This window comes from Microcaecilia unicolor, chromosome 5 (genome assembly GCF_901765095.1).
Source record: "Microcaecilia unicolor chromosome 5, aMicUni1.1, whole genome shotgun sequence".
Lineage (NCBI taxonomy): Eukaryota > Metazoa > Chordata > Amphibia > Gymnophiona > Siphonopidae > Microcaecilia > Microcaecilia unicolor.
In genome coordinates this window covers 118,265,098-118,283,787 of record NC_044035.1, presented here as the reverse complement: position 1 = coordinate 118,283,787, position 18,690 = coordinate 118,265,098, and the positions used below count along the sequence as shown (strand labels likewise).

The following is an 18,690-nucleotide window of genomic DNA, read 5'->3' as shown; positions in this document are numbered from 1 at the left end:
GTTCATCTTTATGATGGTGGCATTGATCACATGAGCTGCCATCAGGTCCTGCAAGGGAACTCCATATCTGACCAAGTCTGACACACTCACTAGGGCATTTAAGGGCTGCTAGTTTCCCTCAGCATTTTTCCATCAGCAAATAGTGTTGTCTTGCTTCCCACAACCTGGAATGTCTACTTTCAGGTTAGGGGCTAGACTAGTTTCACTTCTTCAGCTATGTTGGTCCACAACTTCCATCTCGGCCTAATAGACTACCTTTATCATGCAGAATAACCATAATGGGGATTCTCAATCCATTTCCTTCCAGAGAGAACTAGGAGAATTCACCTGCTCCAGTTATTTCCATCTTCTCTAGAGAGAGAAAGTAGCCTTGTAACATTGGGTTAATGAAAGTCACCCTGTAAGGAGTATGAACTGGGAGAGATAAATGTGGGTCTAAACCCAAGATACAAAATACAGGTCCATTGTCCTGGAGTATAGGATCTTCAGGAAGGACTATTCTCAGGAAGAATGTGAAAACAGGAAATCTAGATACTGTGAATGAGGTCTTGAGGCTCCTACATCCAAAGCCACAAGATCATGTCCTTCTTCAGAGTCAAAAGGCTATTCATGTACTCCAGATGAGGAAGGACTGGATTGTTTTTAAGATAATTGTTAGCATAATGGTTCCACCCCTGTAAAACCTTGGCTACATCCAAACCTACAGGTTAGGGCTAGGAAGGGCTCAATTTGGAACCTAGAGGCACTGTTGAAGCAGAACCAACCAGGATTTTATTAAGCATCACAAGCCTAATCTGGCCATAAGGACACTCCAGGAATATCCCATTGTATAGACAAGCAGTAAGCTGGTTCTACAGGTTGTTCAGGACATTGCTTCCCTAACTGGGAAGATGGGGGTGGGGGAAGATTAGTGTAGCTCAAAAATATGTGATATTGCTTGCAGAAATATTAACTCAGTACCAAACTGGAGCTGAGCAGGCTCCTGGCCGGTTAAATAGCACTTAGTCAGCTAAGTGTTAATATTCAATATGAGATAGCTGGTTATCTCTGCTGAATGTTAGCGCTTAGCTTATAGCGGCTATCTGGCTGGGAAATTTGATTGCATAAATACCAGTCATATCTTTGCCTACTATTAACCAGTCAGCACTGGATATTCACATAGCCGATTAATTTAGAGCCGGCCAACCCCCCCCCCCCCCCCGCCCCACCCACACACACACCTGTCTATTCGATGCCAGTCACTGGAAATGGCTCAGCTTTGAATATCCAGGGTCAGCAGTGGCAGCTAAATGCTCTGCCTGCTGCTGGCTGAATATCGGGGGGGGGGGGGGGGGTTAGACTCTATTAACTTCCCCATTTGTCCATCAGAAGAAAAGAGGAAGATAAAAGGCCCAGCAAACTTCACTTTTGTATTTTTTTGGCACAAAGCAGCAGTAAAATGGCTACTGACCCCACCAAAATGAGTGCTGACAGACCACAGTTCAAACTGGAAAAACTTCCAGCTTTGCTTTTACCTGGATGCTAAACCTCAATGGATTCAACCATCTAGGCCAAGTACTAACACACTGAACTACTATGATTTTCCTAAGGTGTGTCACCTTCCTGTTTTCCAGATAAACTGGAAGCAAGTGGAGTCAGATAAGACTGCTGAACTGCTGTGACTTGTAGTGTGTTACTTTTCAGTTTTCACCTACTTTTTCAGGATATATGAGAAGAAAGTGTGTGTGGGGGGGGGGGGGGAGTGATCACATCAGATCCACTGACCAAGTACATATCTAACACAGCACCATTTATTTTATTTATTTTTATTTTTTGTTACATTTGTACCCCGCACTTTTTCCCACTCATGGCAGGCTCAATGCGGCAGGCAATGGAGGGTTAAGTGACTTGCCCAGAGTCACAAGGAGCTGCCTGTGCCGGGAATCAAACTCAGTTCCTCAGTTCCCCAAGACCAAAGTCCACCACCCTAACCACTAGGCCATTCCTCCACTCATAGAATATGCTGTCAGTAGCTCCTGCTGTTAGACCCACTAAAGGTGAGAAGTCACCATGGACTGCACAGTATTGGACCTATTGATATGGGAATTCAGACCCCAAATAAATCTGCTCCCATGAGAGGAGGAAAATCAGCTCCAAAAGACTGTTGCCCACAGTATCTCCCAGACTCAGTCTGTGCTATACCAATCTTCCCAGGAGGAGCCTACCCATAGTTACTGCACCAGACCACATATCTGAATCATCTGCTGGAGCCAGTGGAATACTGATGAGCTGAACCACCCTCTATAAGAAGAGTGAAGTCAGCTTTTAACTTTCTTTCTCTGGTTCCATTTACTGACAGGAGACACGATCCACTTGTCTGAACTGGTCTGGCCATGGCAATAAAGAAATTTCATTGGTCCCTACCAGCTCTGCTAACTACTGTACCATCTCCTGCTTCCCTTTCATATCCAAACTGCTTGAGTGCACTGTTCTTGTTCACTGCCTTGAGATTCTTTCATTTCAAATTGTTTTAGACCCCTACAGTCCATAGAAACTGCTTTTGCCTAAGTATCCTTCCCTTATGACTAAGGCCAAAGACCTTTTCTCTTTTCTCATCCTCCTGGACCTTTCTTCTACATTTGATACTGGTGATCAACTTCTACTCCTTGACATACTGTTTTCAAATGGATTTCAGGAGTCTGTTCTATCTTGCATTTCTTTTTACCTCTCCCATCATACTTTCAGCGTATCTTCTGGTGGTTCTTCTGTCAGTCAGTGTATCTCAAGGTTAAGTCCTTGGCTTCTCTTTTCTCCCCACATTCACTTAACCCTCCATTGCCTCAGGTACAAAAAAAATTAAGATTATGAGCCCACTAGGGATAGAAATCTGTATATAATAAATGTAAACCAATTTGGTTGCACCACAAAAAGGCGGTATGTTAAATCCCATTACCTTTAACATTTTCAGTACTCTATTCTCCTTTCATGGCTTTCGATACCATTGCATGCTGATGACTCTCAGTTCTACCTCTCTGTAAGAGAACTTTCACCAAGAATCCTATTCTAGATCTTAGACTGCTTGTCTGGCATCTCTGCCTGATTTGTGCACCATCACCTTAAAGTTAATATGACCAAAATAGAACTCCATAGCTTACCCTCCTTCCTTTTTTTTTGTGGATGACACTCATAACCTTCTAGTTACCTTGGCTCTTAACTTGAGGTGATCTTTAATTCCTTTCTCTATGTATATCTAAATCACTGTTAAAATGAGTTGTTTCTTCCTTTTCAGCATTGCTAAAATCTTTCTTTCTGTTCTGAGCATGCGCTCCCTCTGGTTATATTAAAATCCAGACTAAAAACTCACCTTTCAGATTGATTTTATATCTTGACCATTTTTCTATAATATTTTTGTCCCAGAGAAAAGCAACACAACACTGATGGTCCATGAAAACAACAACTGGTCAGGTTTTTAGGAATTTCCTAATGAGTATTGGACCTGATATTCAAAACTATTTAACCGGCCAGGAATGACTCCTGGCTAGTTAAATAGTGTTTTAGTGCCTAACTTTAGATATTCAGCGGGAGATAACCGGTTATCTCCCACGGAATATCCATGGTTAGTGGCTAACCACTAACTGGCTATATTGCAAGACATAGCCAGCTGGGTGCAGATATTCAGTGCCAAAGTAGGCCGCATAAATAGCAGGCCTATATTTAACCGCTAAGCACTTAACTAGTTAGCACTGAAAATCAGCTTAACCGCAGTTGAAAATGAAACTGGATATTCAATGCTGGTCACCGGAAATAGCCTGGCATTGATTATTCAGGTTTAATGCTGGTGGCGGACAGCAAAAGCGCCGCCCGCTGTTGGCTGAATGTCAGGCCCATTGCCATGCTTGTTTTGCAAGTTTGTGTTGTATGCTTGGTTAAACTTTAGAAATAAGTAGTAGTAGTATCTTGTAGTCCAATCATTTTGTTTTGTTTTTAAGAAAAGCAGTTGACATGAACATTCAGCAGTTAATGAAATAGGACATTTCTAAGGAATTAATGATCTGTTATGTAATCATCATACAACTTAGGGGCCCTTTTACTAAAGCTTAGCATGTGCTAATGGGCATTAGTGTTCACTAAGCACCACATGGATCATAGGAATAAAATAAGACATGCGGCATTTAGCATGTGCTAATGTCCATTAGCGCACACTAAGCTTAAACTTAGAGGACTGGTTTTCAATAGGAATTATCCCTGTAGGAGCAGCTCACACCTGAAAAATTCCTGCTCATCAGGTCTAACCTGGATTTTCAGCAGTACTTATCCAATTTGTGTCCTGAAACTCCAGGCTTGACCGAGTCCTTGCTATCCAGTTAGGAATGGAGTCAGCCTGGAGCCAGGAGTTACCTGGGAATCGTAAATATTCTGTGGTGATACTTGAGTAGCTACCTGGTTTACTTAGGACAAAAAAATTCAGTACTGACCACCATGGGCTGAGTTCCACCCCATAATTCATTAAAACTCTAGGCAAATTCACTATAATTTGAAAGAGTATAACTTTATAGTATAAGCATCGACTTTTCTGAAGAGTTTTGATTGCCAGTAGAATCCTTAGCTCTGCTTTATATGCTGTACTTTTTACAAATAATTATTTTCTTTTAGTAGATATCTTGCACAATATCCACAGCTTGACTTCAATGGAGCCATAACCAAATTTGCACAGTAATATTTTAGAAGCCATGTCAAAGTCTGCGAACACTATAGCTCCATGCTCACATGAATAAAGAATGCATATAGGCAATACTGATTTCAAGTAGGTGGTAAAAGATGCAGATCAGACTTTATTGTCATAGAGCAGGCCCACCTGCAACATATGGAATAGATTCTTATTTTTGAAAAGTGACTTTTGAGTGACAAAGACATTTAAATATACTTTTAAAACATTTTGCTTGAAGGTTTCAACAAGGTCATTTGATACTGTGAAATAACCAGAGGGCTGGCTGTGCCATAGAAAGCTCTAAAATCTGTGTAGATCTTGATCTCCCAGGCCAAGGCTGTGCCAATTTCAGTTGAATCTAAAGTACTTTCCTTTTGGAATTAGGAAATGTTAGTTGTTCAACTCTTCATGTAAGATGATTTAGGTAAGAATACAGTAATAAAACATTTCTGTTCTCTACTCAGTGTAATATGCTTTCAGCTAACTAATATTCTGTGATTTCTAGTGAACGACTCCAATGTTCAGTTCTTGGATCAAGATGACGATGATGATCCAGACACCGAACTGTACCTCACACAACCATTTGCATGTGGAACAGCGTTTGCAGTCAGTGTGCTGGACTCCTTAATGAGTGCAGTAAGTAAAGATAACATCAATATTATATGGACTTGTGATGGAATTTTCTAGGTACTGTAGGATCTTCTGAATATGGTGGTTCCATATGAATATGGACTCTGGAACTCGTTGCCGGAGAATGAAGTGAAAGCAGCTGGCCTTACGGAGTTTAAGGGGGGTTTGGACAGATTCCTGAAGGAAAAGTCCATTGAACATTATATATATTTTTTTTTTTGGGGGGGGGGGGGGGTTGCCGGGTTCTTCAAGCCTGGATTGGCTGCTGTCGGAGACAGGATGCTGGGTTTGATGGACCCTTGATCTTTTCCTAGTATGGCGGTGCTTATGTTCTTATATGTTATACTAACTTAATATTCCTTTTATCAAGTCAGTGCAAAGTGAGCTAAGGATGAATATACAAAGTACATTAGAAGTTAGATTGCAGCAGTGTTCGATTTAACATTTCAAGAATAATGATGATAATAGGAAAGTGTTCTTCAGGTACTAGTGTTTAGTATAGTCTTGCAGAATACTTTGGGGTAGGGAATTAGACTAGGAGAACTGGACACAATCTCAAGGTTTTAAAGTTTGTAGGCAACACTGAAGTACTTAGAGCAATTAAAAAGACATGCAACTCTCTTGTTATCTTTTTTTCCTCCTTGATTTATAAAACAGGGTGTTAGATGCATCTTTGGGAGGATTCTATCCATATCAGACGTCACATACTGCATCACCTGTCTGTCACCCTTGGCCATTTTTCTAACCAGCTATCTCAGAGTGAATTAGTAAGGATGGCAAGATTTCTTTTTGTTCCTGACCTCGTCAAGGCAGAACTTGAGCTCACTAAAGGAAATTTATTTTTAAAAATATCAGTCAAGCACAGTATAAGAAACCTTCAGAATTTTCTGGATCCACTGGTGGAAACATTTTTGTTTTGGGGCTATATTTTTAATTAAAGAGGATCATTTGAACACATTGCCATGATAGGAAGCTTTTTATTCTAATAAGAATGAACATTTTCATTACCATCTTGTTACCCCCTTCCTCTTCTATACTCTGACAGAATTGTGTTTAGGTGCCAGCAAAATGAAAAAGGAAGCTGAGGGGAGGTCCCTGGAGGTTTCAACTTCTCTCTCTCCTCAAGCCTTCTCTTTTGTGTAAGGGCTTTTAAAGACAGAAGATATTAGGCTTGGAAGGATTCATGCCTGTATGCTTTACAGTATAGGTTGTTTAGTAGATTGCAAGTATTTAACTGAATATTTTTAAACTCAGCCAATATACTTTTAAGTAAACTAGAAAGTCATTCATCTTAAAGTGTCTATCATCTGCCAGTCCCTGGCTACTGGCAGAATGTCAGTGTAGTAGATAGCTTCCCCAGTAAACTTGGCGTTTGTGATACCCTGTAGTTTTTTCAAAGGGTCACTGGGATCCCATACTCATGATACATTTCTCTGGAATGAAATCATATTGTTTAATTGGTACGTGCTTCTGTCTGAACCCTGTCAAATCTTGTAATAAGATGTTTAGTACAATACATTGACTGGACTGTAATAAGTAATGACATTTTTCAGCACAAAGGCAGCTCCCAAACGTATTGGTGACAAGTATAAAAGGCAATCTATCCCATGTAAGCTTTAAATGCAGTCTGAATTTTACAATTACATGTCCTAAAGCCCATTATTAGACATGAAGGCAACTCGAAAGGAAGCAGTCATTGCATCAGTACTAATATCAATTATAGGAAACATAAATCATTCACATTTTTGTTCTTTAATAAAAATCAGCCTGAATTTGTGTTTAAAAAAAGAATAGAGTGAGTTTAAGAACCTAATGGAATAGAAGAAAATAGAGTAATTGGGAGCTGCTGTCTTTTTGCTTTTGGTAGAAAATCATTTGAAGAGACAGGTCTGAAGTTGAAACAGCAGAAAGCCAGAAAAGTTGTAATTTGGATGTCTCCAGTTGTGACTTTAATGGTGTTTGCTTTGCTTTTATGTCCGCAGACATACTTCAATGACAATATCCTCACACTGATACGGACGTTAGTGACTGGAGGAGCCACACCAGAGCTAGAAGCACTGATTGCTGAAGAGAATGCACTAAGAGGAGGTTATAGCACACCCCAGACGCTTGCAAACAGAGACAGGTGTCGAGTCGCTCAGTTAGCTCTCTATGATGGGCCTTTTGCTGACCTAGGGGTAGGTTCAGAATTAAAGAAATATCATTCTTATATTCAATATTCTGAAACAATTAAATCTGTGGCACTAACCAAGAGACTAGCAGAATAATAAGGAGCCTCAAACCATAAATATACATATAAGTGAGCCAGGGCCCTTATGCAGTTGATGCTGTGACTGGCTGCTTAAATACTTTTAAATATCTACTTTCTTATTTGTGCTTCCATAGCATGAGCAGAAACATTCTGCTGGCAGAGACCTGTAGTGCACACACAAAAAAAATCATGTGCAAAGCTACGCTTTAGTGTGTTGCTTCAGTGAATTTAAACTACTCCGTTTGTAAACTTTAAAGGGACGTTTTTGCTATGATGTCTAAATCCAACTTTGTACGTTTTGCTGAAAACGTCCAAAAATCAAGTGGTGAACATGGCCAATTTCAAACCAGAATTATGTCTTTTGAAAATGGCCATCTCCTAGACATCTTTAGACATTTTGTGCTCAGTGTGTTTTTCTTTTGTGACCATTAAAAAAAACAAAATCTAAGGGCAAAACACACAAAACAAGCCATTGGGACATGTTGGTGGGGGGAGGGCAGCATTATGAGTAGACTGATCACACAGACATCCCAGCAGAGCAGTGAGACACCCTAAGGGGCACTGCAGTGGACTTCACATAAAAGATCCCAGGTACACATCTCACTGTTACCCCCTTACACTGTATGGGGAGTCCTCCAAAACCCACAGTTCACACTTTCCACCACAAGTGTACCAGTTAGAGTGGGATATGGGCCTGGGTCTCCTTCTCTACAGTGCACTGCAACAACCACTAGGCTACTCCAAGGACCTGCTTGCTGCTCTAATAGGACTGCCCACAACATCTGAGGCTGTCATAGAGACTGCTATGTACTGTTTCTTTCACATCTTTGCAGGGTGGGAGGGGGTCATGCCTTAATCCCTCCAGTAGTCATTTGGTCATTAAGGGCACCCTTTTCTGACTTAGTCATGATTGAAACAGGTCCAGACCAAAATGTCCAACTTTTAGCCCTGGACATTTTTGCTTTGTTCCATTATGGCAGAAAAAAATATCCAAGTTCTGGGAATGCCCAAATATCGCCCCTGACATGCCACCTAGGATTTGAAAAATCTGTAGACCACTACATAGAAAAATGTATTTCAAAAATTGCAATTTGAATGTTCTCTGCCACTTTGTGCTGCATTTTGGATGTTTTTCTATTTCAAAAATGAGCCCCTTCATTTTCCAATGAAAGATAAGAGATTTGCGTAGGATTTTGTTTGTTTCAATGCATATTAAATAAAGCCACAATATCATTGGGTTCTGTGTGATGTCATAATAAACAAAAACTATAAATTGAGTTCTACTTTGTTTTCCATTATTCTTTCCCAGGATGGAGGCTGCTATGGAGATCTGTATTGTAAAGCACTAAAAACTTACAATATGCTATGCTTTGGGATCTATCGATTAAGGGATGCACATTTAAGTACACCAAGCCAATGCACTAAACGGTATGTCTGTATGGATTTTTCCATATCTTTGAGGTGGTGTTCAGTTCTATGAATTACATTCTGTAGATTAGTCATGAAGAATTCAATGACTCAACTTTTGAGATGTGCCTGGCAATCAACATGTGGTACTACATAAAGGAATATAGTTTATTCTGGATTAAACTAGTATACCATGTCAAAGGGGCTGAGTCACCTAGCCTGTATATGATATTAAAACACAATTACTAGAGATTTCGTATAGGTGCAAACCAACATAAAATTGGGCATGCAACCCAAAAGTACACACACACCTGCAAAACATTCTAATAGAGCCGGTGGTGGGGGGCAGGGCTGGTGGTTGGGAGGCAGGGCTAGTGCTGGGCAGACTTCTACGGTCTGTGTCGTGAAAATGGCAGATACTAATCAAGGTCAGGTATGCACAAAAAGTGGCACATATGAGTTATCTTGTTGGGCAGACTGGATGGACCGTGCAGGTCTTTCTCTGCCGTCATCTACTATGTTACTATAATATAATAATGAACACCCATTAACTATTAACATCCAATTCATTGGTCCCTACCAAGCTTGCTAGTCCCTATCAAATCTAATATCAGCAGAAGGTAGCTGTTTCAGGGCCAACCACTCTCTCAGCTCCACAGAGAAGGCAGAACCCAATTATTCATGGTTCAGAGCTCATTATCCAATTTATTTATGCATGCATCTTGAAAGCACACCCAAAGTTAACATGCAGTTACTGCAGAAAATGTTAAAGCATTTTGCGATATGTTGCCTGTTTGTGTGTGCTAACTAACCCCTGCATTACAGAATTAAAAAAATAATATTTTGGGAGGGGGCATGTCAAGGGTGGAAAGTGGGCATCTCTGTGATATCCAACTAGCATGTTATGATTAACATATATTAACTAGATAACACAGAGTTAATGCAGGAGAACTTACTGCCTCCCAAATAGGAGGCAGTTAAGTGCTCCCAGGTTAATTCTTTGCAGATACTAGACACGAATGGGAGCATTAGCACACCTCCTGCAATTAAAACAAAAGAAAAAGCTCTAAAATATGTTGCGTTCAATCTGGGCTTAACTTGGAGGAATGTCCTACATTAACCTATGTTAAGCCCAGATTTTACTGCAGCTTAGTAAAAGAATGATTTTGTATGACCTCACGTGCAACTTTCTTCAAATCAATCACCTTACTTTCTAATTCTTCCTACTTTCTTACTCATCTATATGTTACAACTTTGCCTTACCCCTCACTACCAGTTATAATGTTCTAGTACATATTGTGTTGTCATTGCAAGTAGTATACCATGCCGTACTTTGTATTGTTGTTCGAATATTTTTACTGCGCTAATTGCCTCCTGCTCATGTTTGATCTATTCTTACTGTACACCGCCTTGAGTGAATTCCTTCAAAAAGGCGGTAAATAAATCCTAATAAATAAATAAATAAATAAGTAAATGGTGCTTATAAAAATGTCCAAAACTTGTCTATTTTTAAGTGTTGTGAAAAAATTATTGAACCTCCTAGTATGGTTTGTATTTTAGCACAATTTATGCCCAGAATGGTAAATGTGAACTAGTCATTTGTACAATGTTTGGGGGACATGCCAGGACGTTAATAAGCAGCATTATTAATACAAATGGAGGCAGCAGAAGAAAGGGCAGAGTGGCCTAGTGGTTAGAGCACCAGTCTTGCAATCCAGAGGTGGCCATTTCAAATTCCACTGCTGCTGCTCCTTGTGATCTTGGGCAAGTCACTTAACCCTCCATTGCCTCAGATACAGACTTAGATTATGAGCCCTCCTGGGACAGAGAAATATCCATCATACCTGAATGTAACTCACCTTGAGCTACTACTGAAAAAGGTGTGAGCAAAATATAAAATAATAATAAAGTACAGGCAAACTCCCCATGCAAATTATACTTTGTTACCAGCTCCCAGATTAAATTTCACTATCAAATCCAACTGACATGAAACAGCTGTTATGATTTTTAACAATTAGCATTTTGGCTCACCAGTAAAAAGCCACTGAAGCAATAATATTTCACTTTTATGTTCATTGATTCTGCTCCTTGTGAACTGTAAATATTTCCCAAGTGTGCACAAAAATAAGATAGCAGCAACATATTTACTATTTTAAAAATTCATTTTAAAATGAGCATTACACTGTATATGACCAGTGATTTAGAAAGAACCTACAGTTAACATTTAGGTGGGACAGGTCAAATTCCAGTAGTATTTTAGGGGTCCTTTTACTGAGCTGCAGTAAAAGTTTTTTTTTTTCCCTTGTACTAAGGCCATTTTTACTGCAGCAGTAAAATGGCCAACTTTTAATTTTTTCAATTAATGGTTATGTTCTAATGTTGCCAATACTGTGTGGCCATTAAAAAAGATTATCGCCTGAGCACTTATTGTCACCTATTTTGTAGGAAATAATGACTCTGGCACTAATCCTGCGCTAATCAGCATGCAATAATGTAGCTATGCTGATTAGCATAGAAACACCCACTCTCCACCCCTAGATACATCCCTATGATAAATATATTTTTGCAAGTGATTTGCACATACAGATCTGGAAATTATCTCAGGACACGGTAAGCCTATTTAAACTGTGGTAAGCGTGTTCTAGCACTTACTGCAGCTTAGTAAAATGATGCAGAGCCTCTCCTAAAATACATGCAGGAATGGACATGTATGTGACAGCTAGGTGTGGCAGCACCACCCATTGTGCAATTTTCAACATCTAAATTATAACAGGGTCAACATGGCAACATTCAAGGGACAGTACTTACATCCATATGCTGATGATATTTGTATCATTATGACCATATCTATGGATATGACCTTATTACAATTGAAAGTTTTATCCAGCATTAAATACAAGACTGAATCTTGGTCTAATCAAAATCAACTCAAATTAAATTCAGCTAAAACAAAAATGTCATGATTGGGAAGTGAATTCCAAAAAGCTCCAGCCACTATTTGTTTGAAAAATAATGAGGTCCTGAATATTATAAACTCATCTAAAGTTTTGGGTTTCATATTAGATTCAGCTCTGATCTGTGAAGCCCAAATTAATAATTTATATAAGAAGTGTATTTTTTTTAATTAAGACTGTTTGTCCTTCCTTCCATGAAAGCTAATTTGCAATGTTTTTCCAGGTTTATTATTTGGGATTCAGATATTCCCATGAAAAGATTACAACTTTTGCAGAATACAGCTGTTAGATTGATTTTTGGAAAGAAAATCACGTTTCTCCATTGTTGGTTTCTGTTCACTGGCTTCCTATTAAAGCACAAGTCTTGTTTAGCTTGCTTTGTGTTTCCAAAATGTTTGAACGAATTAGTAGTATTTTCTTCTGTCAAAAAAGGTTCCTGGTTAAAAGATTCCTATCTGTTATTATTTCTATCTTTTAAGAGTATTCAATGTAAAAAGATAGTGGCATTGTCTTTTTCATATACAGCTGTTGCAATCTGGAACGAGCTTCCTTTACCAGTGAAGAAAAAGACCTCATGCTTTTTACAGATGTCTTAAAACTTATCTTTCCAACAGTTTTTTTTAATTAGGGTCAATTTTTCTTATTTTCATTTATGTGATTATTGTATTGTAAACACCCTTGGACCCTTTTGTGGGAGAAAGCAGTCTAGAAAAACAGGATTAGATTAGATTAGATTACCAATACATACCCTTGGTAATTAAGAACATCGGGCCTGATATTCAGACTGTGAGAGTTAGCCCAGCTAATTCCCATGGTCGGCACTGAGCCCAGATAGTCAATACTGGGCCATTTTCAGTGACCAGCATGGAATATACAGTTTATTTTTGGCAGATTCAAACTTAGGGCTCCTTTTACTAAGCGGTGGTAAACCCAACGCCGGTTTACCGCTTACTATACAGGAAGTACTGCTGGGCTACCGCAGCAGCCCAGCAGTACTTCCCACACCTGGCGCACTGTCATTTCCAGTAGCGCCAGAGTGTACCTGGTGGTAATCAAGCAGCACCGCGTGCTGCCTGGTTACTGCCAGTTTAACGAGGGAACCCTTAGTGCCACTTCAATGGGCGGTGGTTAAGGTTCCCCCCCCCCCCCCAAAATGGCTGTGTGGCAAGTGCTTTACTTGCCGCATGGCCATTTCCTGCAGGAAGGTGAGACTTCCCTTTTACCAGCTGCAGTAAAAGGGGCCATGCTGATGCCAGCACAGGCCCCCTTTTGCCGCAGCCTGGTAAAAGAGGCCCTTAACTGGCCAAGTCGATATTCAGTGCTAGCCATTAAGTTTGAACCAGCCAAAGACAGGCCTGGTATGCACATAGCCAAATATGGCCACCAAACTTGTGGATGCCAGTTATATTGCATGATATAACCAGCTAGCCACCAGCCGCCAACTGCAAATTTTCAGCAGGTCATGGCTGGCCATGGCCCGCTGAAAGTTTGTGGCTAGCCAGTTATAGTGCATTTAACTGGCCAGGTGTCAATCCTGACCAGTTAAATGCTTTTAAATATCAGGGGAGATACTGTACACTTGTATGTGCCAGCTCATATATGTGTATGTCTGCCATTTTAGGAACATACATGTCTGTGTTTCCCCAAGTTGTCACAGATCCTGATATTATTTGCCATTATCACTCTTGGGGAGGGGTCAAAAACCACAGGGGAATTAAGGGAACAATCTCTCCTAATCCCTCCAGTTGAGCACAACAGAAAATAAGCATCTTCATGTGGCCTGTACAACCCCTGAAGCAGGTATAAAATCCCAACGTTGATCTCTAGGATGTGCATTCCCCTTCTGAAATGAAGAATTCATGTATATATTTTAGCCCAATCCTAGTCCAGCACAAAACATGCCCAGACCATGTCCCCTTGCAATATGCAAGTATTTACATTTTGGATATTATTTCCTGACTTTCTATGATTTATGGTCTAATAAACTTGATAAACAGAATGATTTATAAATTAAAAATCAACAGGAGGAAAAGCACACCATATCATTAAGGAGCAAAGATGTAAAAAGGCAATGCCAGCCTATTCCAAAACCGTTCATAAAACGTTAGCAGCTGTCATATGCCTACTGAAATAAATAGGTCTTTAAGGCAGCTCTAAATTTCGGAAATGAAGGTTCTGTGCATAGAGTTAAAACTTAGAATTCCAGAGTCACCAGAAAACAGCACAGTTGCAAGTCTTGTCTAAGTGGTGCTTAGCGAAGCGGGGGCACATTTAAATGACTATAATGAAGCGGCCATCATTCTGGAGAATGAGCTAAAATCAAAAGGCAAGATAAGAAGGAATGCCTAAATAAAATACCTTATAGGTCAGCATGAGAATCTTAAAAATTATTTCTTGCTGAATAGCGTTTTAAACATGTATTTGTTGTATACGTCCAAATGCCTCTTTATGCATGTCTAAATGCATATCTTGTTGATTTTATTGTGTTCTATTCTTGTTATTACATTGTATTTATATAAGTTTCCATCTTTATAACTAACGTAACTTGGATTTGTTATCAAATGTTCTACTTTTAATGTGAGCCACATTGAACCTGAACTTCTATGGGAAAATATTTGGATACAAATATCATAAATAAATGAATAGGGCTTCTAAAACAGCCACTAAATTACCACCTTTGCCAGTTATATTATATGTCAAAGCCTTATATAAAATCATGTTAGCAGAATATACTTTCAGTTTGATTGCATACTATTTCTTTTTAGAATTAATTTGGCACTAGCAAGAGTAAACATTTTTTATATAGTCTGCATACTAACTGGTTATGCAGTGCATTTTGGTACTACAAGTAGCATAACTAGATTTGAAAAAAAGGGTTTGGATAGGTTGTTAGAGGAAAATAATTATTAGTCAAGTAGGCATGGAAAAGCCACTGCCTATCGCTGCAAGTGGGCAGCAAGGAATGAATGTAGGGATGTGCATTTGTTTGAAATTACATGGGAGACACTTCCCATTTTATTTCATGCCATTTTTACCCTGAAATGACATGACCTTTGTTGGAAACAGCGCACACTCTGAACTACTGGAAAACAGTATGCACTTTCACAAATAGTGCATTGTTTCCAAAGAGAGTATACTATTTCGTATAGTGCAAGTACATATCCAAAAGAGTGTGCACTTTTCCCAAAAAGACCCATGAAACAATAAAACAAACCAATTTTTTCATGAACAACACTAGAAACTAAATAAAACAAAAACTCTTGGGCTGCACACCCCTAAATGGATTTACTCTTTGTTCTTTGGGACCTTTCTAGTGACAACCAGCCGCTGATAGAGACACAATGCCAAGCTTGATGGACTTTAAGTCTCACCCAATGTGTCACCTCCTACATTCTTATCTTATGTAGTTGTTTCTGATTGATATAAAAATTTGTATTCAAGTTTTGACAATACGTATTTCTTTCTTTTCTAGTTATGTAATCACAAACCCACCCTATGAGTTTGAGCTTGTGCCGACGGACCTAATCTTCTGTTTAATGCAGTTTGACCACAATGCAGGCCAATCCCGGGCTAGTCTATCCCATTCCTCTCATTCCTCCCACTCTTCCAGCAAAAAGAGCTCATCTGTTCACTCCATCCCTGCATCAGCAAACCGACAGAATCGCACCAAGAGCAGAGACTCCCGAGACAAACAGAAGTATGTGCAAGAAGAAAGACTTTGATATGTTTGCCCCGATGTGTGTACAACTGTAACTACTGCCCAGTTCCTTCACTTGGTGTTTCCTACAGTGATGTTCTCCCTTTTTTGTGTTTCCTTCAGTGCTCCTTTTTTTCCTTTATTTTTATATCTGATTTGCATTTTTTTTAACACACACACACAATATCATTTTTACTTTGCTGTCATTAGATTATTAAAGTGCTACAGATGTCATCGGAAAACCTTTGAACTACATCCTAGTTGTATTCTATTCCACTTCAGTTTTTGTAATTTCTGTTTATCATTAATTGCCAAGACTCTCTTTATAAAACCAAAGCCTTTTTTTCTGTAGAATATTTCAAACTTGCCAGCAACTCATGATGTTAGTCTTCTCAATTTGACATCTCATTCTGTTGCTGAAGAATGGATTGTGATGTCACAAATAAAAAAAAAAAGCTACACTAGCAATAAGTGTCAGGATCAGATTATCTTGCTATCCACAAATATCCTTATCAATTTCTATAGCACCGAATGTTTAAGAAAACCTGATCTTTGTTTTCATTTGGAATAAGTTGCCATTTTATGCACATCTTCTCTGGTTTCTATAACTGCCATATTTTAAGTTAAGTTTGTAAAGAATAATTTGAAATGCATAAGAGTAAATAAAGCAATAAGAAAACACTCCAGAAAGTTCTAATTTTACTCCATGGTGATGATGTGATGTTCTCACTTTATCATCGAGTCTACTAATGGAAAACCAGGAGATGATGTTATAGCTAACATACCCCCCTGTTTTACAAAGCTGTGCAGCAATGCCGACACAACCTATTCAAAGTGAATGGGCCTTGTCGGCATTACCGCACTGACAACCGCTGGTGTGGCATTGTAAACAGGTGGGATAGATTGGGATGTAGTAGAATTTAAATAAATGATAACAAACCACATGCATTTCTTTAAAAAAAGTAAAAATACTTGAAAATGAAACATATATGCATATATATATAGTTTTCAAACAAGGTGAAATTCAAAGCTATACACAGTTGCACATTTGCAGCCATGTGTATATCTATATGAAAATCTATCTGTATCACACACACATACATACACACACGCACACACACACACACATACACATATGTTGTAGATTGGCCTAATATCTCCATTGCAATTTGATTTTTATAACAAAACAACAAACACAAGCATATAGCACTATTGAAATGTAAGTGATCTCATTTTCAAAGTTTTTCCCTCAAACATCAGTAGCTCTTTAAGCACAACCGCAGCAAAGCAGATGGACCAAAAGTTATTTATGAGATTACTGGGGAAAATGACTATAGACATACTGAAAACCATAAGTAACTCCTGGGAGTAACTGCTCCGGTTATCCAAAGATGTGTTTAGATTTTAAGTTCTACCTATCATTTTCTTTTTCTTTTGTTTGTTTGTTTTTTTAATACAAACATGTGGCTGTCATGGCTACATTTTGGTTTTTGGTTTTATAATCACACAATAAATTAGCACATTTGTTTTGAACTACTGAAATATTTACATGCTTGATTCACCCAAAATCTTTTTGCCCCGGAGGCCAAATAGCAAAACATATTCAGGTATTGATGAATAGTTACAAGATGTTTGGCTCAAAAATGAATATCTGATATGATGTTAACATATGGAACAACATTATACTTGCTCAATTTAGGCTTTTCTTTTCACTTAGGCCACAGACTTGCCCATTAGCACCCGATCAACCAATATATATATGCCTTTTGCTCATCTCTGCCATACAATGCAACCTATGAACTAGAAATCTAATCACAATGAAAATCAATCCTAGTGGCATCAAAGCAACTGTGTTAGGATACTTCCTAAATAATCATAGGTCTAGTCCATTTTTTAAAGAAATATTTTAATGCACATAGAATAGAACACTTCTCCAACTCCATCCAACTGTTAAAGGATTCACCATCAGGGGAGCAGTAACTTGCTTATCTACTCAAACAATTATTGTGGAGCATCATACCAAATGACCAGGGCAAATGGCAGTGTAATTGAGCAGGGAAACAAGTTAGTGAAACCCTGATTCAGAAGCCTTCAAAAGACTGAGTCTAGATTAATATTTGCTCTCATTCCCCCTCCCCCTAAGTGCATTAACAATTTGTAAAAAAGAATTTATGGACAGAATCTATGAATATCTTTTGAACTGATGTGGCCAGTTCCAGTGTCATTTCAGTACCTTGTATGTTGGTCCTTAATATTTAAGTCATATACTAAAATAACGTTCACTTCTGATAGCTCCCTGATACAAATATATTTATTCCTGGTCTAGGCTGGTATGAGTCTTAGCTAGATGGTTCATGTGGAGGGGCATAATTGAACGAAAACGTATATCTCCATGGGCGTTTATCTCCGAGAACGGGTCCGTGAAGGGGTGGACCGAACCGTATTTTCAAAAAAAATAGACGTCCATGTTTTATTCGACAATTTGTGAGCTGGGCGTTTTTGTTTTTCAGTGATAATGGAAAATGAAAGCGCCCAGCTCAAAAACGAATAAATCCAAGGCATTTGTTCGTGGGAGGGGCCAGGATTCGTAGTGCACTGGTCCCCCTCACATGCCAGGACACCAACCGGGCACCCTAGGGGGCACTTTTACAAAAACAAAAAAAAAGGTAAAAGAGCTCCCAGGTGCATAGCACCCTTCCCTTGTGTGTTGAGCCCCCCAAATCCCCCTCAAAACCCACTGCCCACAAGTCTACACCATTACTATAGCCCTAAGGGGTGAAGGGGGGCACCTACATGTGGGTACAGTGGGTTTGGGGGGTTGGACGACTAAGCATTAAGCAGCACAATTGTAATAGGTGGGGGGGGGATGGGCCTGGGTCCACCTGCCTGAAGTCCACTGCACCCCCTAACAACTGCTCCAGGGACCTGCATACTGCTGCCAGGGAGGTGGGTATGACATTTAAGGGTGAAAATAAAAAGTTGTGAAACATCATTTTTTGTGGTGGGAGGGGGTTAGTGACCACTGGGGGAGTCAGGGGAGGTCATCCCCGATTCCCTCTGGTGG

General features: G+C 39.3%; 1 protein-coding gene across 1 annotated transcript in view; it reads left to right on the top strand.

Moving 5' to 3' along the window:
• KCNMA1 (potassium calcium-activated channel subfamily M alpha 1) overlaps nucleotides 1-16,300 on the top strand; it is a 1,310,561-nt gene extending 1,294,261 nt beyond the window's left edge. The window contains exons 24-27 of the mRNA XM_030203235.1: nucleotides 5,193-5,323; nucleotides 7,300-7,494; nucleotides 8,878-8,996; nucleotides 15,402-16,300. Coding sequence (XP_030059095.1) covers nucleotides 5,193-5,323; nucleotides 7,300-7,494; nucleotides 8,878-8,996; nucleotides 15,402-15,651 — 695 coding nt within the window. The 3' untranslated portion in view covers nucleotides 15,652-16,300. The remainder of the gene's footprint in view (nucleotides 1-5,192; nucleotides 5,324-7,299; nucleotides 7,495-8,877; nucleotides 8,997-15,401) is intronic.
• The last annotated feature ends 2,390 nt before the right edge of the window (nucleotides 16,301-18,690 follow it).